The 27818-nt window shown below is 43.0% G+C and overlaps 2 protein-coding genes across 5 annotated transcripts; one reads left to right on the plus strand and one right to left on the minus strand.

Annotated features, from left to right (window-relative positions):
* Positions 1-968: 968 nt before the first annotated feature.
* LOC117582271 (putative uncharacterized protein DDB_G0271606) lies at positions 969-1576 on the plus strand. The gene is made up of 2 exons (XM_034269900.1): positions 969-1105; positions 1173-1576. The coding sequence occupies exon 2, from the start codon at positions 1173-1175 to the stop codon at positions 1557-1559; it is 387 nt and encodes a 128-aa protein (XP_034125791.1). The 5' UTR covers positions 969-1105; the 3' UTR covers positions 1560-1576.
* Positions 1577-2442: 866 nt separating this feature from the next.
* Positions 2443-26266, minus strand: LOC117582268 (insulin gene enhancer protein isl-1). Of its 4 annotated transcripts, none has more exons than XM_034269894.1 (10): positions 25475-26266; positions 16180-16242; positions 7489-7678; positions 6592-6722; positions 6333-6521; positions 4190-4310; positions 3970-4132; positions 3679-3915; positions 3419-3611; positions 2443-3351 (listed from the first exon to the last, which is right to left on the minus strand). In XM_034269894.1, exons 1-10 carry the CDS (start codon positions 25611-25613, stop codon positions 2996-2998), a joined length of 1782 nt encoding a protein of 593 aa, XP_034125785.1. In that variant the 5' UTR covers positions 25614-26266; the 3' UTR covers positions 2443-2995. The 4 variants fall into 4 exon arrangements, with proteins under 4 accessions (XP_034125785.1, XP_034125786.1, XP_034125787.1 ...); XM_034269895.1 differs by having other exon boundaries at positions 3679-3894; positions 25475-26261; XM_034269896.1 differs by lacking the exon at positions 16180-16242 and having other exon boundaries at positions 25475-26263.
* Positions 26267-27818: the final 1552 nt, after the last annotated feature.

A 27818-nucleotide genomic window follows, 5' to 3' on the forward strand; every position in this document is an offset into this window, starting at 1 on the left:
AAATATTTAAGCAGCGCCGAGCAAAGCAAACAATAATAAATTTAATACAATTGTATGTCTGTGTGTGTACTACGAGCCGAGAAAGAGAGAGAAATTTAAAGAATTTAATGAAAGCTAAAGATACAAAGTAAAAGTTTTGAAAGAACAGCAGGAAGAAAGATCCACAAGATCATTGCCCATTTGATTAGTTATACGAACGAAAAGGAGGAACGGTTGAAGCACTTTCGAAATTGTTCAATGTTGGAATGGATAACTAAAATTGGCAAACAAATATTTGTAATAGGAAACCCTAGTAACACGAACAACAAATTGCAAGCAAAATTTAAAATTTAGAAATTACAATGAGCATGGAAATGGAAATCAACTTGTTATAAACGTAGTTTTGCTTATTTTTTAATAAAAACAAATAATTCAAGAAACCAAATGGATGCCGAAAGCAGCTCTCACATAATAACACGAGTGCACCAAAAATGCACTCCCAAATTTACTTGAAATCCGAATCCCAACTGTTGGCATACTCAATAGACTGGTTGAATTGCTTGCACTGCTTTAGATGAAGCCCAGACGAATGGATTTTGCAATTGACTACTGGCGACGGTTGAACCAGCTATTTTTAAAGATCCGGCAGCCTTAGAAGCAACAGCCTTGCCACTGTGCAAAAGTTTGATGCTGTTCATACATTTGGGTTATTACACAAATCGATACATCTTGTTACATCATACATTTTACAGCGCCATCTGTTAATTGCTATCGTATCCCGATATCGGTAGTGCTTGGCGATAGGCGAATTTTAATTGGAAAAGAATAACGGGGCATTTATGTTTGTAGTTTTCGAAGAATTATAACCATACCAAATAACTGTCCCGAAAATTATATTCCCTCTCCTGCATCTCCTGCACAATTCGAAGTAAATTGACATGTTTCATTGTGTTGAAGTAGGCGTTGCTTTTTGTTCAAAACTTTGTTTAATTTCTCATTAATCGGAGTGGGCACCGCTTTTTGGTTTCAAGACTAAAACTATTCACAAAAAAAGTTGGACTCAAACAAGAGGGACAGCAGGTTTTCTGATAGTTAAAAGAAAAATCAAAATTAATTTAGCTTAAAGGTTTGTGCTCTAAAAGATGATTTTCAAAATTATTTTGTTAAATTTTTGTGCATTCCGTTTCTAAAAGATGAACCGAACCGATGAAGGAATAAACACCATGGTGGAGTGCATGGCGGAGAATATGGAAAATACGCTGATTGTTGCCGCTCAACAAGATGTCCCAATGCAACAGGTCAATGAGCTAATTACGGCCCTAAGAGAGTCGAATGCACGTTTGGCAGCGGGTGCTATACATTTACCAGAGCATCCTGTGTGGCATGAGCGACTTCAGGCAGTTATAGAGCACCAGCGCGAAAGAAGGCTGCAAGTCCAGGAAGAGCAGTTGCGTCAACGGGTGCAACGTGGGCAGCAGGAGCAACAGGGCCTGGAGGAGCCAAATGGCCAGGAGGAGCAACAGGGCCAGGACGATCAAAATGGCCATCAGGAGCAACAAGCGGAAGCGCAGCAACAATAAACAATATTCAAAGAATGCAAATTTTGAACAAATTTCAATAAAAATTTGACTGCTGTTATCTCGTGCTGTGGTGTTTGTGTGTTCGTTATTCTTGTGCTGTTATGCGCACAGTGTTCTGTTAACTAACAGCGATATGTTAACAAACAGCGGTTGCCAACATTTGAAATCAAAATACTCGGCAAGTTCTTTTTGTTATTTTGTTGTGGTTTTTTGTGTGTTTGTTTTATTTTCGTTTGTAATTTCATTTAAACATTTTCTATAGTTACTAAAATTACTTATGCACTGATTTTTATTATTAATATTAGTTAAATATTATTGAAAATACATTAGTTGTTTTACGAAACAATTTATAAACATCCTTGGTACATTTTTTCTCCCCCATCTGACTTCTTTCCCCCGTTTTGCTGCTGTGGTGACTGCGCATCTGTCGCATGCATTTCGCAAATGTTTTTAAAAACTAACAAATAAGTCTAGATTTAGTTACAGTTTCGCCTTCTCACTTATACACTTTCTATGTTCATTTATTTATAATAATTTTGTTGTTTGTTTACCAGCTTAAACGTAGACATTTTGCTTCTTTCCTTTCTTCCCTTTCTTCCCTTTTGCCGTTAATTCGATTTACAATGTTTGCCAAGTGCGTGGTTTTTCCTTTATGCTACATCTCTAGTCCCCCAGCTTTATATAAACTCTACTATAATACACACGAGCTTTGTTTTATGTTTTCTTTTCTTCCTTTTTTATAGTCAATTTTCTCGTTTTTTATTTTTTTTCGCTTTCTGCTTGAATGTCTATGAATCTTTTTTGTTTTTGCATTTTGAATGAAAATATATTTATATTTATATATTTTTTATATACTATATTTATAAAAGTTATGTACAAATTGTTCGTTTAATGAAAATTCCCTACTTGATGCGAAGTAACTTGTTTTTTTTTTCTCATTTATCGAATAATTTTGTTTTGTTTTTGTTTTTCGTTAATGCAAAAATTATTGTTAAAACTTTTCAAGTGTGTGAGCATTTTTTGTTACAACAAAATGGGTATATTACATAACAAAAGAAATGTATTATTAAGAACTGAGCCAAAGCCAAGCCAAAGCCAGAAAAAAAGATTTAAAAATTTAATTCCTCCCCTTAGCCCAGCGGTTTGAAAATGCCTACAGACTATTTTTTGGCACCGAATCAAACAGAATGAAATAAAATAAAAAAAGTTACAAATCAATGTTTACAAAAATAGTACAGGGTAGGAGGGGGTAGGGACAAACCCAAACTGAGTCGCGGAAATTGCACAAAACCCAAAAAAGCCCGCGAGCTCTCCACTATCTTTCGCTCTCTCTTCTCGCTCCTTCTCTCTCTCTCTCTGTCTCTCTCTGTGTGGCATCAGCTGGAGCCTGCGTCATGGTTGATGTCTGCCCCTTGCCCCTGGCACCTTGTTCCAGCTCAAAGCACCGCATGGGATGCAGGCACACCACCGGAGCCAGTCACTTTTTGGAGCATTTGCATAAGCTGCTCGGTGGCCGACTGATTGGCGGCTGCGCTACCAGCACCAATGCCAGCTCCGCCCATGCCCAGACCCATGCCCATGCCCATGCCCATGCCCATGCCCATGCCGACTCCAACGCCAACAACACCCACAACTCCACTGCCACCGCCACCGATGCCGTTGCCGATGCCGATGCCGCCAACGCCACCGCCACCAGTGGCCGCCGCTGCCGACGAGGACGATGGCGGCGAGGAGATCGATGTGGCAGCCGATGCCGATGACGAGGATGACGGTGTCAGCGCCAGCTTGGATTCTGGGAGCAACAAAAGAAGCTGATATTAGATTTCGGTTCGATTTGGTCTACGGACTGCCTTGCATACTGTCATCGCTCTCCAGGTAGGTGACATACGAGTCCGTGCTATCCGGATGATGATGGGAGGTGATGCCCGAGTCCATGCTGCTGCCCCCAGGCCCGGGTCCATTCATTTGCTGACCCGGCGGCGGATGTGGATGTGGTCCCTGTGGCGGATGTGGCGGCAGCACTGGCATACCATTCAGATCATAGCCATGCATCTGCAGGAGAATGGAAAAATGAACTTAGAATTGGTTGAACTATTTCCATGGAGTGTCAGTTTCGCACCTGATTAACCAGCTGCTGAAATGCAGGTGTATGCGTATTGATTGCTCCATTGCTGTCCAGATCGGCGTGCAGGGCAAAATCGCTTAAGGCTTTCCACGGCGGTTGATATGTCTGCACATCCAGACCCTGCAGATTCAGCGGCGAATCGTGTCGCACCGGCGAACTGGCGATCATCGGTATGCCCTGCATTGCCCCGTAGCCAAGTTTGCGACCCTCCTGAAAGTAAGGATAAACCATCTTATTGATCGTTTATAGAGCTAGATTATGCAACTGGCGAGTGGATAAACATACCTTCTCCTGTTGCATTTGCAGCTTCATTTGTATGGTTTTTTTCTTGTCCTTGCAGCGCTTGTTCTGGAACCAGACGCGTATGACGCGCGGCGAGAGGCTCGTCATCTCAACCAGTTGCTCCTTCATGAGCGCATCAGGTCGCGGATTAGCATTGTAGCAGGTTCTGGAAGGAAAGAGCTCTTGAATGGGGAACCAAATGATTATGATCTCTTGGACTTACCTCAGTGTATGCAGCTGTTTCTCATTGAGCACGGTCCGAACTCGCGTTGGCTTGCCATCCGACGGACCCGAGGGTCGTTTTTCCCTAATACTTTTATGTGAGCCCGATTCGCTGCCAGAATCTGAACAAAAAGAGTGAAAGATATGATCAATTTGTTTGCTATTTTTGGCAAAGAGAAGCAAACACTTTGAAGTGCCGTTTTTCTGTGATAAATTGTTTCAGTCTGGCTCTTGCTCTGGGCTCTGTTGCTGGGCCTTGCTGCTTTCCGTTCTACATACATTCCAATTGCAGCCCAAAAATATCGCCAAATGTGCGGAGATCAAAGAGGTACACGCGTTCCCCTTGTAGGGGGATCGATCGTTGGTAATTAAGTCGTGTTTCACAACCCCCAAACAAGTTGTTATCTAATTTCGATCAATGAAGATCGTGGCCACAAAAACGAAACAACCAAAAGAATAGATCGTAACGATCGATCGATATATCGTTAGGCGGCATCTGCCACATCTTCTCCTACTCCTTATCAACCTGTGTGAGGCGCTGCCAAATTGGCAAAAACTTTTATACAAATTGAAGCGCGATCGCTGGGGAGAGACTCTCTGGAGAGACATCAAAGCATTGTCACCGCACCATGGCAGCGACTCTGTGTGGCATCGGAGTTTGGCAAACACTCGACTATTGTAGACTGCATGCCGTTTTCGAGTTGAACACAAATAAATAAGTCAAACAAGTGGAACCATGAATGGTAGAGCTGCACAGCAGATTGATCATACGAGCGACGGATCGATGAATCGACAGACAGTCAAAGAGAAATCCAATTCCCAAGAAGTTGGCTTGTCAATGTTTGCCCGCTTGAATGCTTCAATGCAGCTCCAAGTTTGTGTTTGTCCCAGTCTCTCCCTCTACCCTCTCGTTACACCTTTTGCAAATTGGGGGGGCATGAGCTTGGGTTGCTGCTTCTATCTCTGCCACACACGTTTTGGCATCGTTTGACAACGCCGCCCCATGTTGATAAGGTGCTCTCCACTCTCTGTTGCTCTTCTCTGTTCCTGTCTCCTCCATCGTTCTGGTTAAACAATGAGATTATGTTGACGATATGGTTTGACAATTGTCGTACATTGTTTGACGTTTGCCGATTTCTATTGACACCTCTGCCTCTACCTCTATCACTTACATGGATGTAACGCTGTTTTTCTAAGAATAAAACACGAACGGGCAAACGCTTTTGTGGCTTGCCGAAGCGTGTACTAGATGTGCCGCAGAGTGGCAGAGTGCCAGAGTGGAGTGCCACTGCCTCAGACCAATTTAGGCTAATTAGGATTGGCAATCTTTTGGGGCACAACGAATAGAAGTGCTGCCATTTGCCAATTAGAGAGTGGAACTTGCAGTTGCAGTAGAAGTGCAGCAAGTGGCAGGTTCTTGGTACTATCTAAAGAACCATCAAATGTGGGTTAAGTAGTAGGTACAATCGTGTGTTCTTTGATGATTATTCTGCGAACCAGAGGGGTAATCAGATACGTTCCAAGATCCCTTTTTTTGCTTACATTATTCAGTGAAATTTGTTAATGGACTGCCACAGCAACTAATGTTATCACACTTCTATTTGGGTCTATAACTAATAACTTCAATGCCAATTAGCCTGATGGATGACTCCAAAAATGTGGCTACAAAAACACAACAATGGGGTAGAGCATAATATTTGAGAAACTAATGAACTACTATCCAGTTACAGAGTCAATTCAGTGGCTAAACAAAGGGGGAGACTGTCACACAATAGCGAAGCAAACCCAGGAGCCACATGGAAGGGTTGAAGGGTAGCTCCAACAATGGCACAACCCTTCTGGAAACCTTCTTTAAGTATTGCTGTATCTATCCCCAATCTTTGAGTACTGCTAAAGACCCTCCTGAACTGTTGCCTGAATCTGTTTTCAAATCTTTCCTGGAGTAAACTATCTCATTTGGAGCACTTCTTCAAGCACCTGAATCAACACAAACCAAGTCACAGATTGACAGGTTACTTCTGCCTTAACTATTCCCAAATCTTTACCCCACTCAAGTCAAGTATTTGGATAATCTTTCCCTTCATTAAGAGCACAAACTCATGCAGCACAAACTGAAACAAAGTAAAGAAGGAACAACAACTCACCTGACATTGAGCCCAATTCGCTGGAATGGTTGTTATTGCTAAGGTTGGTATTATTATTGTTACTACTGCTAATATTGTTGTTGCTCTCCACCGATGAGGAGGTGAGACTGCTCTGCGATGATTTCTCCAGCACATCGTGATCCTCCTTGCAGTACAGCGCACCAGCATCACGTAACGCGAATTCATCGCCTGCACAAAAATAAACAATAAATGAGTAATGCAACCGTATGATAAATAAATTTAAATAGCTTCCTCCTACCTGGCAGCAATTGTCGCGCACACGCCGAACATCGAAAACATTCAATGTGAAAGATTTTCGTTTTGGCGCGCATCACAAAATCATTTTTGCTGAAGGAGTTACCGCATTTATCACATTTTGTACCAAATAACCTGAAACGAAAGCGACAGAAAAAATAACCCATGATTAGTTAGTGTAAATAGCCTTGAATGTGGTCATCGAGAGGAAGAGAGAGATGGGATGGGATGGGATGGGTAAACTCTGCCTTGTTTATGGCTATAAAATGAAATTCTTTTGTGACCGCCGACAACAGCAACGGACTGTGCTGTGTGTGTGTGTGTGTGCTCTGTGTTCATCAATCATTCGTATTGGATTCGTGGAGATGTGTATTTGTGTGTGGCAAAGTGTTAATTTATAGCTTTGCACGTGTTAATCAATTATTCAAAGATTTGCATGGCAAATAGTTGCGACGTTCGGTCGCTTCTCCGCTTTATTGGAAACAACAAAAAATAGCAGCAGCAGCAGCAGCAGCAGCAAATAAAGCAAACTTTTTTATTGCACGTCATACATTTAGCGATGATGAAAGCCCCCACAACCCAAGTGCCTATGCCAAGTAATGATTTTGCTACTGGACCCCAACATCTGTTGATTAGAACAGGGTGCCCAGAGGTCTTTGCTTTGCTGCTGCTGCTGCTGTGTTGGCATCATCATTCTAATTGCCTTGGCTAACAAGGCTGGCTAACAACACACACACACACACAAAAAACACACAGAAAAACGCTACAATTGGAAACCAAAAAGAGCAGGCGCATGACGAGAGTATGTGGGGACTATCGGATGTTGGGGCTGTGTAAATAGTGCCTTTTCGGGCAGAGGAAAATTATTGAGTCATGGGATGTTGTGTGTGCAATATTTTACCTAACATAATCACGCTTGCAATAGGTTTTGCCATCACGCACAAAGCACGTACAGCTCTCGTCCAAGAATTGCCTGCATTCCTGACACTTCAAACATGCCGCATGCCACTCCAGATCGGGTGCAACGCGCAAGATATACTGATCGTGGATCTGGCCGCCACAGCCAACGCAATGCGATAAACGTTGTTTTTCTGCAAAGAAACAAATAGAGAAATTAATATTATTATAAATATTGTAATTAAAAGTGGGGTTTTGCTTGCCACTTCCCGGCTTTTCAATTGAAATTAATTTGTGTTAAAAAAAACCCAATCAAAAACAATCTATAAATGAAAGTTTTCCCATTTGCCGACGGCCATCTCCTCACCAAATTTACCATTTTCCTTGACTCTGCAGTTTCTTTTTTGGCTATCCCCCCGCCCAAAACTTAAATTCATTTTGCCAATTATGCCTCGGAAACGCAAACAAATAGCCAGGGAGACAGCCAAAGACAGCGCTAATTAACAAACTGTTATCAAATAATCTGAGTTTTCCTGCCCTGTTTACCCAAGTGCTGAGCACGGGGACTCAAAAAACCCAAAAAACTTTTCCTGCCAACAAGTTTTCTGCTTCTCTCGCTGCCTTTTTTTTTTTTGTTTTTTTTTGGTAGAGAAAACATTTGAAAAATTCATAAATCCTGGCCCAGGCAGGCTGGCAGCCATTTTCAAGTATTTAAGTTGAACAGTTTTGCCTTTCCGTTCGGTTGCATGCCAAGGATATGACAGTAGACAAGTCAAGGATATTTATGGGATTAAGTTGAGGAATCTATTGTGATTATGCAGCTCATAGAACATTTTTGGGAATTTTCAAAACATTTTCCGAAGCCATGTAAATATTTAGATTTTCTTGTAAAAGTTTAACAATTAAATTATGATGATAAAATATATTTAAAATATTAAATAAGTTCTCGTATACCTCCAAATAAGTCCCCATTTTTCTGCGCGTGTATTTTTACTTCTACTTCATCTTCGTCTACAGTTTTTTTGGCCCCAAAAACTTTTGCCAGCGCACCAAAAAAAAGTAAAGTAAAGTAAAGTAAAGAAAAAGAAAAAAAAATCAATGCAATCATTGCCACATTATGTACAAGGCAGCACACACCATGCCGCGATGCCACACCACTCCATAAGATAGAATACTATATTCTTACTGCCACTTCCTGTCCCCCCTCTAGTTACCAGTTTTTCCCCCAGTAAATATGTGCGGGGCCGTAATCCTTGGCAGCGGCAACAGAAAAACTTTGTTCTGCTGTTGAAAAATTAAGAAAAACTTTGACGCGCGTTTAGCACGTTTTAAATGTTTCGTTGCCCCAGCACACACACACACACATACCAACATAAAATCTGTATCTGTTGCCGCTGTATCTTTAAACGTGGCTGCGTAGCTGTGTGTGTGCTGTGGGGAGTGGTTAGGGAGGCGGACTACCGGGCTGGGTGGTGGGGATGCTCAGTGTGCGCTGCGAGTACGAGTATATGTATGCACGGGTAGTACGGATACGATACGATACGATACGAGTCGAGTATCTTGCGTATCTTTCGCACTCGCTGTAGCTACACATGAATTATTTATAAAGGCGGAGCAGACAAGTTGCTGCTTGCTGCTGATGCTGCTGTTGCCGTTGTCCGATATCGTTATTGTTGTTATTGTTGTTGTTGTTGTTCTCTCGCTCGCTGTATATTATTTTCCTTATTTTTTCGCCAATTTTTTCCCCCTGTACATTGCCCTAACGTTTGGGGTATTAACATTTTGGCAGGGAGATTGGACAGGACAAGGGACAGGAAGCTGCCCACGCTCAGAAATTTACTTCATTTTAATCTTAGAAGTTTTACTTGAATTCAAAATATTTTCTACTTATCTTTGAGGCAAAACATAGTCTGAAAAATTGTCTTTAAACTTAAATAGTGAAGAATCTGAAGAAATTTGTATAAAATCAAGATGAACTTAAGCCGCACATTCTTAACTTATATTTATTTTGAGAACCTACAAAATTGGTCCCTTGGCTCTTCATGAACCACTACATATTTATTTGATTTATTTGCCAGGCAAAATTTAAGCTTCACCAGGAAAATCAGGCATCAATTTATACGCATGTAAGTTTCCTTTAAGCCTACAATTGCCTTTCCTTTTTCCCCATTAAACTCCTTCCATAACTATTCCCTTTAATATCTTCTTCAATTAAGTATTTATAAAACATTTTAGGGTATTTTTGAAGCTGCTTCCAAAGGCAAAAAGGAGGAAAAGCTGCAGTACTTGGGCTGCGAGTACGAGTATTTGTTGCTTTTCAAGCTCCAAGTGTTTCAGTTTCCGACTGACAGACAGACGGAGAGACAGATGGGCGGGCAGACTGGGTGGACAGACAGTCAGCATTTACTTCCATGTTTCAGCCTCCAATTCAACTTCAGCAATCTCTCTCTCTCTCTCTCTCTCTCTTTCGCTCTCCCTCTCTGTCTCTCCTTAGCCCTGGCTTGGGGGCATGTGCGCCTTTTTTTTCTGCTCTTTCTTACTTTCCTGCTGCTGCTACCCTATATAGACATATGAACATGTGTGTGATTTGTACGTAAAAGTTTGAGTGTGTATGTGCGTGTGTGTGTGTGTGCTGGGGCCACCATTTTAGCCAGCTTTTTTTTGGCAGCTTCTTTTGTTGTGCGTTTCTTTCGTTTTTCTGGTGTGCGTATTTTTTTTTCTTACATTTTTTTCTGCTGTTTGTATAAATTTCAGTTGGCCCTCCCGTACGTATCTTTTGTGTTCCTTCTTCTGACATTTCGCATTGTTTGTCTCTGCATCTGGTGTGTGTGTGTGTGTATTTTTGTTGGGGTTCTATCTGTGTATTGCTTACTCCTTGGGTTCTGAGTTTCAGTTTTTGGGGCTGGCGCTGAGGCTGAAGTTTGCTGTTGCCTTAATGATCCTGCGCAGTTCGTTTTCATTTTTCTTTTGCCACCCACTCAGCCAACACGCACACTTACACACACACACACACACACACACACAGATACTCTCTCACACAGCCGCAGCCATTATGGCTGTAATGGGAATTTAAGCGCAGCTCCTGCGCCTGTGTGTATCTTTTCCTCCGCTTTTCGTTTCGTTTTGGGGTGGTGTGGGGTTTTTCCGCTTTTGTGGCGTATCTTTTGCATGTTATGTTGCCATTTTGTTGGTTCCCCCCAGCCCAACCCCCAACTGCCACTCCTTCTGCCGGGGGTTGGCGTCGCGCCGCGGTTCCATCTGCTGGCTCTTTTTTTTTTGCTGTCGCACTGCCATGCGGCACACATTGGATCCAAAATGCAATTTTGTCTCGTGTTGTCGTCTATGAATTTTTGCGACTGTGTCGGCGGTTTTTCTTTTGGCAGAATGACGGGTGGATGGCAGGGAGGAGGGGAGCAGCAGGGGCCTGCTGCTGCTGCGTGGGGCACATGCGGCTACTGCGGCTTTTTCACTTTTAACGAGGAAAACGCTTCGCAAGCTGCGTGTTTCCAATTTTTGCCTGTCACTTGCCGCCTCGGTGTCGGTTTTGGGAACTCTTCCTGCCAGTCCCTCCTCCCTCATGCCACCTCCTTTTGGGTGCTATATTTTTGCTGTATTTTGCCGTTTGTATATAGTACAGTACAGTGCTCCTCCGTGGCTACATCTATCTTTTGCTGCTGTGGCACTTGATCTTGGGCAAATTCAAGTTTTTTATGTGCAAAAAGGTGTTTAAAAATGTTTAATGGCCGCACCTTTTCTGCCACGCGAAGGGGTCTGTCTGCCTGTCGATTGCTCTTGACCTCCTCAACCTTTTGCTGGAAGTACGAGCACGAGTATAGGTTACTTGTAGTACTCGCATATGATGTAATTTTATGTGCTGTGATCAGGCAAAACCTTGTTGGACATGGCTAAGAGTGTTCGTTCTCTCTGTGGATGTGAGAATAGAGACAGCTGTGGCCGAGCCCTGTTCGCCCTGGTTAGGAATTGAACCTAAAGTCGTTTGAATATTTGGTATTTCCTTTTTTATTGGGGGTGGCTTTTGCTTGGCTTTAAAGTGATTAAATATTTGCAACATTTAGAGACTGTTTTTCGGGCAGAAAAAACCTTAAGCCCATGCTCTATGGAGCTGTGGCGTAACTTTTAGCTAGCAACACAGCTTTATAGTTTTATTTGAAGATACACATAAAGCCCAGAAAAACGAACAGATAGACTGCCTCCGACTCGTTAACAGTCTTTTGTGTTACTCAGAATATTAGAGTAATTTCTAAACAATTTGTAGTTTGATACCTAATTTTAAACATGCCTTCCAGTTCTTTCATCATGCTCATCGAATGCCCATTAAGTCAAGGTTAAGGTTTCTACAACAATCTTTAACTTTAGCATTTCCTTCAGCAATTAAAGATAAATATCTGATAGTAAGACTCACTTTTATCTAACAAACACGAGTGTGTGTTTATGGCTGAATGTGATAGATGTGATGGCTGTGCCATTGATGGATGATCTATGATCTTTGGAGTTGACTTTTGTCATGCCAACATCAATTGATGGCTAAGCAATAAACATATCAAAGTTAGTGCGCGGAATACATACAGCAACAGATATAGGAAACGCCCACCAACCGCACCTCTGACTGAGAGTCCCCCAGCGCTCGATCGATGCTGCGCCTTATCAGTGTCGGCAATCTTACAAAGAGCCAACGAGAAGGCAAGAGTGAGTGAAAGAGGGAGAGAAAAATGTGGAGAACAAGTAAAATTGCAGTCAAATCAAGCAGGGTTCTCGGTGGCAACTCCACAAACACACACACACACACACACACACACAGGCAGAGATGCACACACACAGATACACGACACGCACTCACACATGGCATGGCAGTGGGGGCCCAACTCCAACTCCAACTCCAAGGCAAATGGCTGCCCAGCAGCAGCATCTTCTGCACCATGCCCCATCTTCAGCCTGAGCTTGTTGCTGTTGCTCGGACAAGAGGCAACATGCAAAATGCAAAGCATCGATAAGATACGTTTTTGGCCAGAGAGGCCCAGACCCTCTCTCTCTGGCTCTTGGGCACAACAAAAATTATGGAAGCTCCGCCGGATATGGGCGCGATTTCAAAAGCAACTACTGTTTGTGTCTTTGCCACCAGAAGGGGCATGGCAGGGGGACTGAGTGTAGTCAGTAAAGGGGCCCGTTTCGTTCGCTCTTTGATTTATGGCATATTTTGTTTCAAGGCAAATACAAAGCGCAGTCACACACAGCAATCGTTGAATGGGCTGAGGGGGACTTCAATATTTCTCGATGGATAGCAAGTGCCGTGCCGCTTGGAACTAGGAATTTCACATGCTCATAAAATGGTAGTGGAAGGTGGGGGTCACAATCAGAGGAGAGACAGCACCAGCAGCAGCAGCAGCAGCAGCAGCAGCAGCAGCCGAGCGCGTGACTTCTTGGAAAATTTGTCATTTTTCCTGGAAGAAGTTTCGGCGGTTGTGGGCCATTCCTTTTTCATTCATTTTTCGCTGTTTTTTGTTTTGTTTTTGTTACCTGTGACTCTGGGCAACGATTTAAAAAATTAATGATGACAGGCAGGCAGGCAGCAGCGAGGACCACGAGAAAGACCCTTTGGGAACACGTGCCCTGAACGCTTCTACCAATACTCAGGCATGCAGTCACACACTCGCTCAGAGATTCAGACACTCACTCACACAGATTGGAATGCTCGAAACTCCGACTGCCTTGGCTGGACAATTCGAATTCACATTTTGACAGACTCATCAATTTTGTAGATACCAACAAAAAGAGGAGCGGGAAGGTAGGGCTACCAGGATGGAGTGGAGTGGAAAGAGTACGCGGCCAGCCACTGATTAGGCCATGTTTTGTTATGGCCCTGGCTATTGTCTCTGCCGGCAAGGCGTGGGCTGCTTCTGCACTCACTCACTCATTCATTCACTGACGTCCAATCCAATGTCTGTCTGGTGTCTGGTGTCTGCTGTCTTTCAGCTTCAAAGGAAGTTTTGCGGTTTTTGATTTGTTTGCCCATCGACTTTCGATACTCTCAATTATACATAAACTCGGACCCAAACTCGTAGTCGCACTGTGTGTGCAGCCTTAAGTTGCCTTAATTAAGTGCAGTTGCTTGGACAATGGACAACATTATCTTCATTTTGCTTTGGGGCGTCCCCCAGCCAGAAAACATCAAGTTTTCTCGATCGATATTCGGTCCCCAGTCCTCTCCCTCTCCCTCTCCCTCTCCCTCTCCCTCTCTCTGTCGCTACGTCTGTCTTTCTGTCTGTGTATGAATTTGCCTAATTAATTACACAAAATACAAGCCAAAAAGGGGTTAACAGTAGCCAGCTGTCGGCCAGAGTTCAATTGGAGATGGGGCGAAAAGCCCAGGTGGGAAAGTGGAAAATGTTGATTGCAAATCGATTGTTGAATTTAGTAGGAAAAACATTTAATGTCGTAGAAAATGGTACAGGGTTTAAATGAGTGTAGAAATTCATAGCTCAAACAAAGAAAATTATTCATTTTTGTCCCATAAGTTTTCATTTGTTCATTAAATTTTGCTAAAAACACTTCATGTAGCAGTAATTGTTATGAACTTTAAATGGGGTATAAGGCATGGAAAAATGAATGCTGGAAATACCTTTTGAAATGTAAAGTCCATGGCAAAGATAACCCTAAGAAATTGAAACAATTTGATCAATTTGCTGCCCATCTTTTCATTCAATTCTGCCCAACTCTGGCTCGAATTTTCCCTCAATTTCTAAGCTTAGATCTGCTCATCTTTTACTTGAACTTCCCACCTTAGATTTTTCCATCTTCGAAGTACCTTTTCTCGTGTCACGCCACCGTCTATCACATCTCACATCTCCCATCTCCCCTTGTGTATGTGCAGCCAATAACTGATCAATGCAAACTGACTCTTCTCCGCAAACAACAACAAAAATCAATAATAAACAGTGGCAAAGGGGGGGGGGGGGGAGAAAAAAATCATACAACCAAAAGAAGCCGCCGCCAGGCAATCACTTTGAAGTGTTTGATTTTGGAATTGGCCGTCGCAGCTAACTGAAATGTGGTTGTTGGTTCACTCGATGCTGTTGGTGTTGGCTGTCGTTTTATTGAAGCCAAATTTGAATACGAGACAAGACGAGAGAGCGGGCTGGGGGCTGGGACTGCTGCTGCGGCTGCCACAAGATGCCATCGGCTGGCTGGCTGGCTGGTTGAAGTCGCGACATCAAAGAGTGCCTGGACTCAAAATGGACATGGGCCTGCAACAATTTATGCCATAACAGAGAGAGATAGAGAAAGAGAGAGAGAGAGAGAGATGCTGCAAGAACGGAAATGACCTTTTTTGTGTGTGTCGATCGGCGGCAGGAGAGCTGCAGCAGAAAACAAAATGCCGATGCAGACACTCGACGCGGACGCTCGAGACTCTGAAGACTACGTACTCGGATTCAAACTGGAGTCTGCCTGCTCCTCTGCTCTGCCGCTGCTTGGCTGCGTGTCGCCGACAGATGACAAGCGGCGATAGTGTCTTTTGGCTGAGCCTGCTCCTCAGACCCGACTTAGAACCCGAACACCGAACCCCGCAATCTCTCTCGCTCGTCTCTGAGCTTCTTGTTCCACCTTGGGCTGTGGCTGTGGATGGGTTCGGGGCTGTTGCATCGTCGTCGTCGTCGTCGGGTTCTGTTGGGTTAAGTGATGATCATGATGGGTTATTAGGCAGGTTGCGTTGACAACGCATTTGTCTTTCAATGGAGTGGCAGCCAGACGCCGACGCAGGATTCTCTCTCACTCTCTCTACCTCTCTCTTTCTGCCTCTCTCTCTCTGTGTCTCGCTGGCGATAAGCGGGCGACATTTATTTATGGTGTTTTAACACAAGGCGCCCCCTCTCAACGGGTTTCGACTGTAGGTAGGGGTTCCATCAGCTCTTACGTACTCCTCTCCCCCTACTCCTCCTTCAACTGCCATCATTCGGGGTGAAAGCCAAGTTAAGAGTCAGGGCCGTCATTTCATTTCATTTCATTGTCTGTGCGCGCGCGAGGCTCAGCCTCAGAAAAGTGTCAAATTAATGTCAGTAAATGTACAACAACAACGAAAATCTACTCAAAAATATCTGACTTTGATTTGACTGCAATTAAAGAGAGGAACAACAACAACAAAGACAACAATAACAAAGGAAAAACTGAAAAACGCACAACAAATTGAGTTCGAGATTCAAAATGCAGTTTAACCTTTATATGGAGAATCGAAGAAACGAGTTTTTGTATTTTTCTGTTTTGTATTTTTGCCGCCGCACAACGTACGAGTAGTAACAAATTTTTCAGTTTATTTGCTTTCTGTTTTTGCTGTATGTTTTTACCATTTTAAATTTAAAAACAAAAATTCATGCGGGCTTGCTAAAGGATTTTTTAGGAGTACTCTAGCTGGGAGTTGAATGGATTTTCATGGGGTATTTGCTGTGTGGCAAAGATTTTAGAGTCTTCTGAAGTTTAGGTATGCTTTGGCAGCATTATTATTCAAGTAGTTATGGCAATTTTTTTGTTAGTTTTTGTGACCACTAGTCGCTGCATTTTACAGCTCTGCTTTAATGACTAAATCTTTACATAGAAACAACATTTTTATACATAATCTGCACAGCTTCATGGCACATTGATATCCATTTTTTAAACATATAAAATAAAATATTGTAGTATTTACCATTTAATGTATGTAATATGATTCCTTCCGAACTGCTTTTCCTTAGTTTTTCTTTGCTGCCGCCTACATTATATTGTACATAAATCAAGTAAGAGTCAGTGCCATGGAAAAATAAGTATTTTTTAAAGATAATTCTACAATATATTTCCTACTGAAGTTTCAAAAATCTACAATTAATATAACATCTTATTTTAAGGTTAATCAACATAAATTCTCCCAGAAGACTTTTAGAGTAGCCAAGCCTTCGCCCCTCCCCTTTTGTAGCTTTAATTTCTTGTTCATTTTTTGCTGCATATTTTGTTCCTTAACTGCCTTTCGGTTTATCATAAATTGCTTTTGGCTTTTGGATAATTAGAATGTGTGCGATTTGACTACATTTTTGGCTTGCTGTATGTGGATATTGTCACAGTCCCAGTCCTAGTCCCAGTCCCAGTTGTTGTTGCTGTTCTCGGTTGTTGCTTGTTGTTTTAGTTGTTGTTTTTTTGTGGCGGTGCCTCTCTTGTGTAAATATTTGACCTGATGCGTGTGAACTTTAACAGTTTTTATGCTTTATTTGTCGCAAATATTGCGCAAACATGACAACACAGAAAAAGGTGCATATATCCCTGCTCCTCCGACACCATCTCCTGGTGCCACACTCCTGGCCCCTCAAGACACTCATTTTGCCCCCTTTGGTGTTTGCCTTTTGGCCAACAGCCTCAAGCCTCGAGCCTCTCCCTGTGGCAGTTGCCGCGCATGCGTGCCCCTTTTGCACTTGAACATTGTCGGTATGTCTGTCTGTCTTTCTGTCCCTGTGTCCGTCTGTTGCTGTAGTTGTTGAAGGTGTTCTTGTAGTTGTACTCGCAGTGTCTTGCCTGGTTTCTGCTGTTTTCGCTGTTGCCTGTGCTGTGCTCTACCTATTTCTGTGCTCTGTGCTCTGTGGCATGCTACACGTCTAAAGCCGCAGATTTATATTAATTTCGCAAAGGATACGTGAAATTTCCAGTGTACCAAGCATTTTGGGTATGTCTTTTATGGGATCAATGGAAGCTGAGAGAGGCTTAGCTGAGAGAGAGTCTTAGAAGGGAAAATATTTCTGTATTTTTCTGGTACATATTTTTGTGGAATTACTGAAGGTTTTCTTTGGTTCGTGAAATAACAATTGAATGGGAGTTTTCTTACGCAGAAAGAGGCATAAAATATCTCTAACTTTAATCATTCATTTATCAAAAATTGTAACAAATAAAATGAAATTCCTGTTCTTTCTTTGCAAATTCCTTAACCGTTCCTTCCCCAATAAATACCACTGCCTGCATGCCACTCCAATGCATGCTGGCCCTAGATGCTTCATACATCACTGCATCGACACCGTTATAAAAAAAAAAGCTTAAGACCTCATTAAAAGACGCCGCCGCCGCCTGCTTTATGGCACTCGAAGACCGAGTTGCCGATTTAACGCTCAACAACAATCGTTGGAGTCCTGCTGCCCCCATAGTAGAGCCAACTCCATCCAACCCCTACATCTACCCTCACCCCCCTCCAACCGATTACGCACACGCAACACAGAGAGAAAGAGAGAGAAACAATAAGTTCGATGTGAAGACCGCCGCGCCGACCGCCAAAGGCTTTGGGCCCTGTGTTCATGCAAATTTTTAACTTCATTTCGGCTTCGTTTTGTTAATTAATTTATATTATTTTATTTGGGGTGTCGTATACAGTCACACACACAGATCTACACACACTCACAGAGAGTGAGGAGTCGAAGTCGGGGCCTCATTGTGTTGACATGCCTTGTGGCTGGCTGCCGCTTCATCGTTACTGCTTCCAGCATCAAGACTAAGAGTCGGAATCGGAGTCCAGTTCTGTGGCAGTGCCCGAACGACAAATTTATATTTAATGAGCTTCATAAAATTTGAATTTCAAAGGAGCGTTACACCGCAGCGGCATGTTTCGATACCAATTCCACACACACACAGAGAGAGAGAGACCAGAGACCAGAGACCAGCCAGACCCAAAGATCAACTCCACAACTTGAGCCACGAATTCAACTCCAATCGCGTTGATTGCACGACGTCCCTCTGTCTCTCTCGCTCGCGAGGATTGAGGATTGGGACGGACTCCTTGCATCTTGGTTTCGCTCCAATAAATTGTTTGGTTTTATGGCATTTTAAGTAGGCCTGCTTTATGGCTCTACTTTGAGCTCTCTCTCTGTCTCTTTTCGAACTAGTTGCGAATGAGTACTCCTTGCCGCGCACTCAATACCCGTTTCGTATGATTCATTTAACCAGTGCGGGATCTGTGTGGTCGTTCCTTTCTGGTGTGGTGTTGTGTATCGGGAGATGTATTACCGCCTCTACCCACTTTTAGGCGGCGACAAAACGCTCACCGCCAACTTCCTCATAAATAAACTCAGTCAAAGGCTGGGCAGGCCAGGGTGAGGGGCAGCATCATTGAGAGATCTGCGCAGAGTCTTTAACTTGTTTTGGTCACTTCGACTCTGTGCTCTGTGCTCTGTCATGTGGAGTGTTCTGTTTTGTCTTTAGCTGGCTGCTGCCAACAATTCAATTTGACATAATGAGCTGCAGTTTGTTCATAGCGTGAGGCAAAAAGGGTGTAAAGTTGCCTGAATAATGAATGGGTTAGGAGCGGGAATACTGTGTAAATTGTGCACAATAAAACTCTCAATTTAATAGTACATTTTACTCTAAGAAAAGTCCTTCTAAAGCAGGATAAACTACTTCAATTTTCCACCTCTTTAACTCCTCAAGTTGGTCCAGTTTAAGCTCAAAATTATAAGTCAAAATAAGTCTTAACCCACATCCTGCTCTGATTACTCTCACCAAACGTGGAACAACTTCCTCTGCATTGCAGTCTCTCGTCCCACTAAAATTTTCATTGATTATGATTTGATCTACATAGCGGAATTTCCCATTTTTTTTTTCGACTACTACAAAGTATTTGGCCAACGGAGGGAGAGAGAGTGAGAGAGAAAGAGAGACTTGTTTGGCCTGTTTCCACGCTCTTTCACTGCCTCTGCCTTGCTGCCGTCTGTTTGCCTGTCTGGCCGTGTGGCAACATTTCAATTTGACATAATGAGCCAGCCGCAAGCCAAACTGCAGAGGCAGAGGCAGAGGCAGAGGCACAGGTAACAGTTAGAGAAAAAAGGTAGTAGCCAGCAGGGTGCAGGAGGTAGAGGTAGATCTGGCTTAGTTATGCACACATAACCATCCATAATCATATATCCCGAGACCATATCCCATCTCCTGGTTGGCGCAGATGAGTCAAAATATTGTCCGGGCAAAACGGTAATTGCATCGCCAGCTACTGTCTGGCTCCGTTCGGGGCTCGAAGGTTCGTCTAATGCTGAATGAGTCGCCCCGTGGCGCGACATTCAGAATTGGTTTCGGTTCGAAGTCTGCGTCTGAGTCTGGGTCTGAGGCTCACTGCAGGCGGTCCAACCTGTTGACGAGACGATAGACACACTTGACATTGAAGTGTGGCCTGAGTGGCGAGAGGCACCAAACAAGGAATCGGTTCCACCCCCTCATTCTGTAATGTAATAAGATATAACCCAAGAGGAAATCCCTCTCAATTCTCTCTCTCTCTCTCTCTCTCTTATATTTTGACTGCAAAATGAACTTGTTAGATTGTGCAATGTGCAGTTCTCTAGAGTCTAGAGTGTAGAGGCCCTCAAGTACGGCTCTCAAGTGGCGTCTGGAATCTGTGACGCCAGCGGCAATCCATTTGAAGTTCCAGCAGTGGGGCAGGGAATCTTTCCCTCTCCTTTCGAGTACTTTATAGATCGAAGACATAAAAGTTTGTTGTTTTTTTGTTTGTTGGTTTGTTGTTTCTAGGCAGCATCCTCCTCTTGTTGTTCTTCTCTTTTAATTTTCTGTAGGGTTTGCTTTTTTTATTGTCTTTCATGCTTAATTAGTCATTAAAACAAGGGTTATAAAAATGACACTCATAAAGAGCAGCCGCGGCAGCCAAAGGTACATTCGAGTCACTGCAGCCGTATGGGGCAGGGAGTGGGGAGGTACGGTCTAGAGAGGTTGGGAATAAAGCTTTAAAAACGACGCCATTAAAGTGGCCACCGCATTGCATGCAACACGCCAAAATGCCACACAAGGGACACGGCAACAGCGCTCGCAATTCATCCGGACTACCGGCCACCCCCCCTGCAGGCTCCCCCTATGCCAGCGATGCACCTGAGCACACACACACACACACACTAGCACATGCACACTCCCACAGCTGGAAGGTGTCATATGGCGCAGCGGGTGTTCAACCTGGGCCACCGAAAACTAAACTTGCCCCACCACCAAAATCCCAGCGGGAAATGCAAAGCGCGCCGCACTCTTAATGAGCGCCTGGAGAGCGCCTCAGAGAGTGGCAGAACGGGAGCGGCACGGCACGAGTTGCGGATATGTGTACTCCCCATATGGTTTTGGATCTCACGCGATAAACGGGCGTGGCATGTCAGTACAGAAGTGTACACTGGAAGCGGGTACTACGACTGCAGTAGGAGACTGGTAAAGGGGAAAACACATTTCTGTTGGATTTATACTCTCAAAGGCAGAACCATCAAAGCTTCTCCAATTTCCCTCAACAATGGATCCCCATATCACATACCTCTCCCTCTCCAAGTGTATCTTAAGCTTCGGTTTACGAAACTAATCTTTTTCTTGCGTTTTTGGTTGGTTTTCAACTAATTTTTTGGCCTGCACATTCATCTCAGTCTGTCCCTGTCTCGTCCCCCTTGGGGTCTCTTTCTCTCACTGACATTTTCCCCAGTTGAAATTTAATATTTTTTCCAGTTCGCTTCTGACTGAGCAAACAGTAGCAGCCGCCGCTTGGCTCTCACCTTGACAAGCCGCTGACACCTTGAATGAACTTAAAAAAAAAATAAAAATGGAAAACAGAATTTCAACAAAAAATTTTAATTGCACTTTAATAGGTTGTCGGCTGCTTTAATATGCCCAATTCCAGGGGGTCAGCAGGGGGAAGCGGTGCAGAATATCTTGAAATGCATTAATTAGGTTAGAGTGTATCTGCGAAGTCATTGAGCAGGGTCGGAGCTTTAAGATATTTTGGTGGAAAATACATACAGACGAAGTGGAATATTACATGCTGAATGTTAGTGTGAAAATTAAAGCTTTTGGGTATATTTTTCGGTACTGTAATCCCTGGTTTAAATTCCTTTTCCGATTGAGCTACAGGAAAAGGAATCTTCTCTACAATGAAAAGCCAAAATTGAACAAATTATCATCCACTTCCATTGCCATTTTGCAACCCAACACAGAAAAACCCTCAATCAGCCAGCTAACCAATTACTATCACTCCATTTGATTATCATTTCCCACTCTGTTTTTTTTTTCCTTTTGGTTTTGATAATCAGCAGAAACCACCCAAAAAATTGCTGATATATTTTTTGTTGCTCATCTGTGAACTGAAATTCCAGGCATAATTTTCTAATTTCGCCAGTCAACGAGCTGCTAATTAAGGCAGAGGTAAACAACAACAAAAGAAGAATACAGATACTCTGGCCACAAATTTACCTGGGGGACCCAGCATTTTTAGGGACTTGATGTTTTGATATCTGCCAACTGTGTCTTCTAGACCAACTGTGTGTTTCTCTCGGGTCTCGGGTTGCCCCCGTCTGTTTTATTGTCACACACACGGGGACAGATAGAAATCACAGATACTCGTGCAAATGCATTTCAAATGCCTGGAGTTGGAGGAGGCGACACAACACGGCGCAGGCGCACAGCTGTCTTCTGTCTTATGTCTGGGGTCCCAGGTACGGGGACAACTCTGTCCGAAAACATATTGATCTAGTGCCTGGGTCCGGGATCCGAAGTGCAAAATCAGATAAGCTTTTGGGATTTACGTTTGGGTCTCTCTGGATTTTGGTGCGGGAATTTATGGATTGCGCCTAAATAACTTTATCACACCCCTAAAGGTAGCAGGAGAGGCAGCAGCAGCAGCCGCAGGGATTCTGACCGGAAACGGGAAGGCAAAAAAAACAGCAGGAATTTCGGATAGCATAGGAGAACTCTCATAAAATATAGATAACGTCGTGTCTGGCTATGCTACAACTAATGGGTGTGGCCCTTTGTGTGATGTCAGCAATGCACAAATTTGGGAATAGTTTTTGCAGAATTTAAAGGTAAACTAAATTTAATTTTGTAAAGGAAAGAAAAACCTTCCATAAAATAGTCATCACACAAAAATCCATGCATAACAGACAATTTAAATAAAAATCAATCGAAGCTCGTTTAGAATGGTAGGTCATGTAATTAATTTTATGGCACTTCGTATTGTATTTTTAAGCCCTGGGCCTTTCACTCACGTTTCGGCGGATCTATAAATAAACATGGATCCCACCAGTTGCAAGATCGGTTGTTGATCTATGTCTGGGACCATCACTCTCTGAACACCGTACCATTCTCTTTGGACAGCTTCGAACAACTTAACCTTATAAGGCAGGGGCAGCGCCGAAGCACAACATTTCGATGTTTGACAGTTGACAAATTGTTTCAAAAATTATAGCAACTTTGTTGGTAAGCATTTGCTCAATCAATTTTTCACAATTAACTTTCGAAAATCTGTTGAGGTTAACAAAAAAAATGTTCATTAGCATGCGATTAATTTTAGTAGCTCTGGACGATTTAAATGAAATTAATATAAATGCGATTAGAGCAGAGCAATTTGTTAGATGTACATGGGAATGTCTTTAGATTTTTATGAAAATTTTGCAGCTAATTGCTAAACTATAAAAATAAATATAAAAATCGTTTTGGCTTTTATGGCCGCATATAATTGTCAATTTTTTATGGGTCTACGGCATAAAGCTGTAGGCATTTTATGAGCACCAAACGAAGTAGCAGACGAGTAGAACGCCCTGAAGTATGCATCGGATTTCTGATTCGGAGGAGAATTTTCCATATCTTGTGTAAGCAAAGTGTTCGTGGAAGTACACTTCAACCATTTTGTAAATTTTTCTTTTTGTTTCTACTATATTTAATTAATTTAACGACTACTTGAGAAGTTAGAGGCGGTGGCGGCGGCGACATGTTGACTATGGCCCATTGGGGCCGAGGGAGGTGGCTGCTGCCATGGGCCTGCGACATGAAAAACTCATTAAAATGTTTACAGCGCTCAAAAAATCAAACAAACAAACAAAAATCCCCAGCTCGGACTCTGACTGAACCAACAAAAACACCAGAATAAAAAGAGAGTGGAACGGCACGGAGGATGGGCCACACAACAAAAAATATCACAAAAATAGTTTTCACTAAAAACTAAAACTTAAAGTTTTGTCAGCCAGAGAGAAAGGGGCAGGAGGGAAAGAGGAAAACTTTTGCGAAGTTTACAAATTAAAATGTTCGTTCATCAAATATTTAGCAGGGGCTTCACGACCGGACAACTAATTCGAATTTAAATTACAATTACAAAAATTGCAATGCAATTTAATGTTAGATGCGCGCAATGTATCTGTGTATCTATGTATCTATTAGAGTGTGGTCGTTGTCCCGTTCCGATTCATTCATAATTAAATAACTCTCTCGCACAATTGTGTTTTTGTGCTTATGATTATGATTTTTCATGTTTTCAGTTCGCTCTTTTTTTAGTGTCAAGTTTTTGTTGGTTTTTTGTTGCGGTCTTTTGTTCGGTTAGACAACTGTCAGGCGTAACATTTGTCACAATTTAGCATACGAAATACAATTTAAATAAAATATATTCCTCTGGCACTCTCCCACACACTCATACAGAACACACATTTTTTAATGACACTTTTGGTTTATGAATTTATAAAATGCATTTTCGGTTAACAAAACTTTTGTCTAGTTAAAAATCGCATGGGATACATTTTTGATATTTTTCGCTGCTGCTGCTGCTGTTGGTTTTTGTTTAATTTTTTGGCGTGCAATTGCTTGACCGCTTTTAATTGCTCAACATTAAAATGTCATTCAACTGTTAATTGGCTTCTATATTATATGTAAATTGTACTTAAAATAATATACAGCCGAATACAGCTATAATTTAAAAGTTATTGCCATCGGCTGGCTGGCGCATCGCATCAAGTGTCTAAGCCCATTACAAAAGTGGCAAAAGATAAGTCTGATCTGTCATCGGTTCATGACTGTAATTCGCACAGATCTGAATTGTTTCTCAAAAATATAAACTCACTCAAACAGGTCACAGAGAACATTAAAAATGTCTTTATATTTTAAAGTATTGCAAACTTTGACACAACAGGAAGCGAATTCGCATTGAAACTTTAGCTGAATTATTTTATATCTTCCATTAAATTTCCATTTAATTTTCTTTATCTTGTAATATTCGTATAAAATATTATATTCATTGCAGATCATTTATGTCAGGACTTTATGTGAGGTCTTCTCCTTGATTATATTCTCAAGGTTAGTAAGAGTTCAGCACGATTTTCACCTTTTTCAATGTCTTCCTCCATTACACAGCTATAAAGCAGAAGATCAAGAGCTCAGTTCCTCAGCCTCTAAAACTTACAGCATTTTATCAAAGCTTTGAATTTTGAACCCAAAACACCACCAAAAAGCCTGAACTTTGGTCTTTGGTTAGATCATCAACGCCAAACTTTATTTCAGATCTGTAAAACTTTAATGAACATTATTGCCAAAGCAAATTATGTACGCAAATCGACTCCAAACTTTATACAACCCATCGATGATTTCGCCTGGCTACGATGTTAACACGGCTTTTTACAATTTTATTGGCTTTTAATGTCTAAAACGGTTTTCATTATACACATCACAAACATACTCGTATGTCTGTTTGTGATTGAGAAAGTTACAGCTCGGTGACTACGATTTGGCTACGCTCACTTTTCTAATGACAGTTTAATTTGCCAACTTTTTATTTGGGGTACTACGACAAGCGCCATAAATAAGTCATTAACTCGTTTAAATAGCTTTATTAGCGGTAAATGATATGGCACAGACCCCAACACGTTTGACTCTGCTGATCTATGCAATGAACTTAGTAATTGGGTTGGATTTTGGTAGTCAAATTATGGGATGGAGCGGGTGGGATATGGTTAAAAAGTGTACTAAAACGCTGTGGATGGCGAGATAGATCCCTAAGGATGTATTGAGATGTAGAAAAATGGTGAAATACGCAAGACTCGATTGAATGAAACCTATTCGGATATCAACCACCAATAGCTCTATAATTTACAGAAAACCCCCAACAGAATCCCCTTAAAATCTGACTACATAATCATACGAATAGTAATAGTAACAGAAATAAATTTCCTTTTTGGAGTTGTACTTACTTATCACATCATGACCATGACAATCCAAATCCAGGTGATGGTTCATCACCAGCGACGGCTGTAATCCAGTTTGATTGTGATTGTGGTTGTGCAATGGTAGCTGGTGAGCCAAATGGCCACCAATCTCTGCCATTACCATATATTTGGCTTACAAAACCCCGGCAAACACACACTCAAGACGGGGTGGTGGTGGGTGGGGTTTGGGGGCGGGAAAGAACTCAAAAATATTGAAATTTTCGCTGCCTTTGCCTTGTCTCGGGCATTGAGCAAAGTGTGTTGTTGTGGTTTTTGTCGGGCTGAGAGATCTGATTGAATCTGAATTTATATTACTACGCGTTTAAGGCACTTGTACTGCTTGCATTCAGTTTCAGTTAGTTGGAGCTTTGGCACACACACTGCTTGCTTCTACGTGATTCCTTTTTTGGGTGATTATTCCGTTGGATAGATGGGACACACACGCGAACAGGTAACACGGCGAGAGGCAGGGCCAGGTAAAAAGAGTTTCGTATCCAAAAAACGGCGACGGCAACCGACGTGCCCGACGTTGATATTTGTGGCCCGGGGCGAATGAGATATGGGAGATTCGACTCGCTTTGCTTGCTTTGCTTTGCTTTGCCTGTGTTCCGGACACCGACGACGAGAGTGGAGTTCGAACGACGATGATGACGACGACAACGACAGCGACAACAGCGACGACGACGACGATCAACAGACGCGCTTCGTTCGTACGATGCTAACGGTGCTGAGAATTGTGAACGACTAAACCGGTCGTTCCATTCAGCTCGAGACGACAGCGCGCCGCACCACACGACGACGACGACGCGACGCAGCAGTCCACCCCGAAATCTGTCGCTGTCTGTGGCCACATGCCAGAAGAGCACCGCTATATGTGCTTGTGGGCTGCGTCGCTGCAACTGTTTGTGCGTGTGTGTGTGTGTGCGTGTACAACCGGTTCTTGTTGTTCTGTTGCCCTGTTGTTGTTGCTGTTGTTCTTGTTGGTGGTGTTTCATTTTTCGGACAACAGATGCGCGGCGTCGGTATCTTTTTTGTTTTTTGGGCGTCTCGAAGTTCGAAACAGGAACAGGTGTTTGTCTGCACTGCTCGCACACCGAATACTCCGTCTCTTTCCCGTGTGTGGGGTCTATTCTCTCTCTTTCTCTCATTCTGGCTTCCCACTCTATGGGATTTTCTAAATGGCGTCGAAGCGGGCCAATCGGTTGAAGCCAGTGCGCATGAACCGCTCCAGCTGTGGAGCTCGAGTGTAGCTGGAGCTGAAGCTGAACCATTGCAACATTCCACAATCCACATACACGGAATTAAGGCGCACATCCATGACGGAATGGTGGCAGGGCAGGGCCAGGCCAAGTCCCTCCAGTCTGCTTCCCCCCCTCTGCTGCTTGTCTGCTCGTCGCATGCCTTTTGTTTTGCCAATTTTCGCTTTTGGTTTTCGAAGTTTGTACTACAAAATGGTTGCACTTGTAAGCAAATGCCGCGTTCGCTTCGTTCACCCTCCGCTCGCTCTTTGGCATCTTCCTGCTCTTTCTCCCTCTTCCCCATCGATGATTGTTGGGCCGTGTGTAATGCGCTTGTCGAACTTTTCGGCATCCCCACCATTCACCGCTCTCTGTCTTTTACACTGCGGAGTCTCCGTCTCTGACATGCACAGGCATGTCTTGACTTGCTCGGGTTCTTGCGGTTCTACTACGTCTAGTTTTTGGTGTCTGTTTCCCGTTCCCCCACCCGTGTGTGTGTGTGTGTGTGTGTGTGTGTTGGGAGCTTTGCTGCCAGGCTAACATCATAATAATTATTGATCTTTTGATTTTGTCTTTTGGTTTTTCGGTTCACCCTACCTTGGGCTCCTTGTGCTCCTTCGATTTCTGGCTCCATTTCAGCTGCTCCTTCCTCGTTACCTTCTGCTTTTACTCCTTCAAGGCCCCTGTTGCAATTTTAATGACACATGCCACGCCTGCAAACGCCCACTCCTGTATGTCTGTGTTCGTGTGTGTTGGCCTGTGTTGCGGTTAGCAGTTCGTTGACTTGACACCCAGTTGCCAACATTTGTTGCCTTGCCTGATGATTTGTTGTAATGTCAGTTACCAGTTCTGTACCTTGCCTCTCTCCCTTTCCCTTTCCCTCTCTCTTTCTCTTTCGCTCTCTGGGGGCATTATTTTTGCCATTTTTATTCGACGCTGCTCTTCCTGACTGCCTGCCTTCCGCAGCGGGGTTGAAGGAGTGCCACTGCTGGTGAGGTCGCATGGGGTCGTGGGGCCTGTCTGTGTGTGTGTTGTGTAATCAAGGTCATCGAGCTTCAGTTTCAAGCTCCGTTCGGGACACTCATTCATAG

Source organism: Drosophila guanche, unplaced genomic scaffold (genome assembly GCF_900245975.1).
Source record: "Drosophila guanche unplaced genomic scaffold, DGUA_6, whole genome shotgun sequence".
NCBI classification, from domain to species: domain Eukaryota; kingdom Metazoa; phylum Arthropoda; class Insecta; order Diptera; family Drosophilidae; genus Drosophila; species Drosophila guanche.

Coding starts and splice junctions, on each gene's coding strand:
- LOC117582271 (XM_034269900.1), top strand. CDS start 1,173: ATGAACCGAACCGATGAAGGAATAAACACCATGGTGGAGTGCATGGCG.
- LOC117582268 (XM_034269894.1), bottom strand. CDS start 25,613: ATGGTAATGGCAGAGATTGGTGGCCATTTGGCTCACCAGCTACCATTG. Junction 16,243..25,474: donor TCATGGTCATGATGTGATAA/GTAAGTACAACT, acceptor AATATAATGTAG/GCGGCAGCAAAGAAAAACTA. Junction 3,352..3,418: donor CTACCTGGAGAGCGATGACA/GTATGCAAGGCA, acceptor TGTTGCTCCCAG/AATCCAAGCTGGCGCTGACA.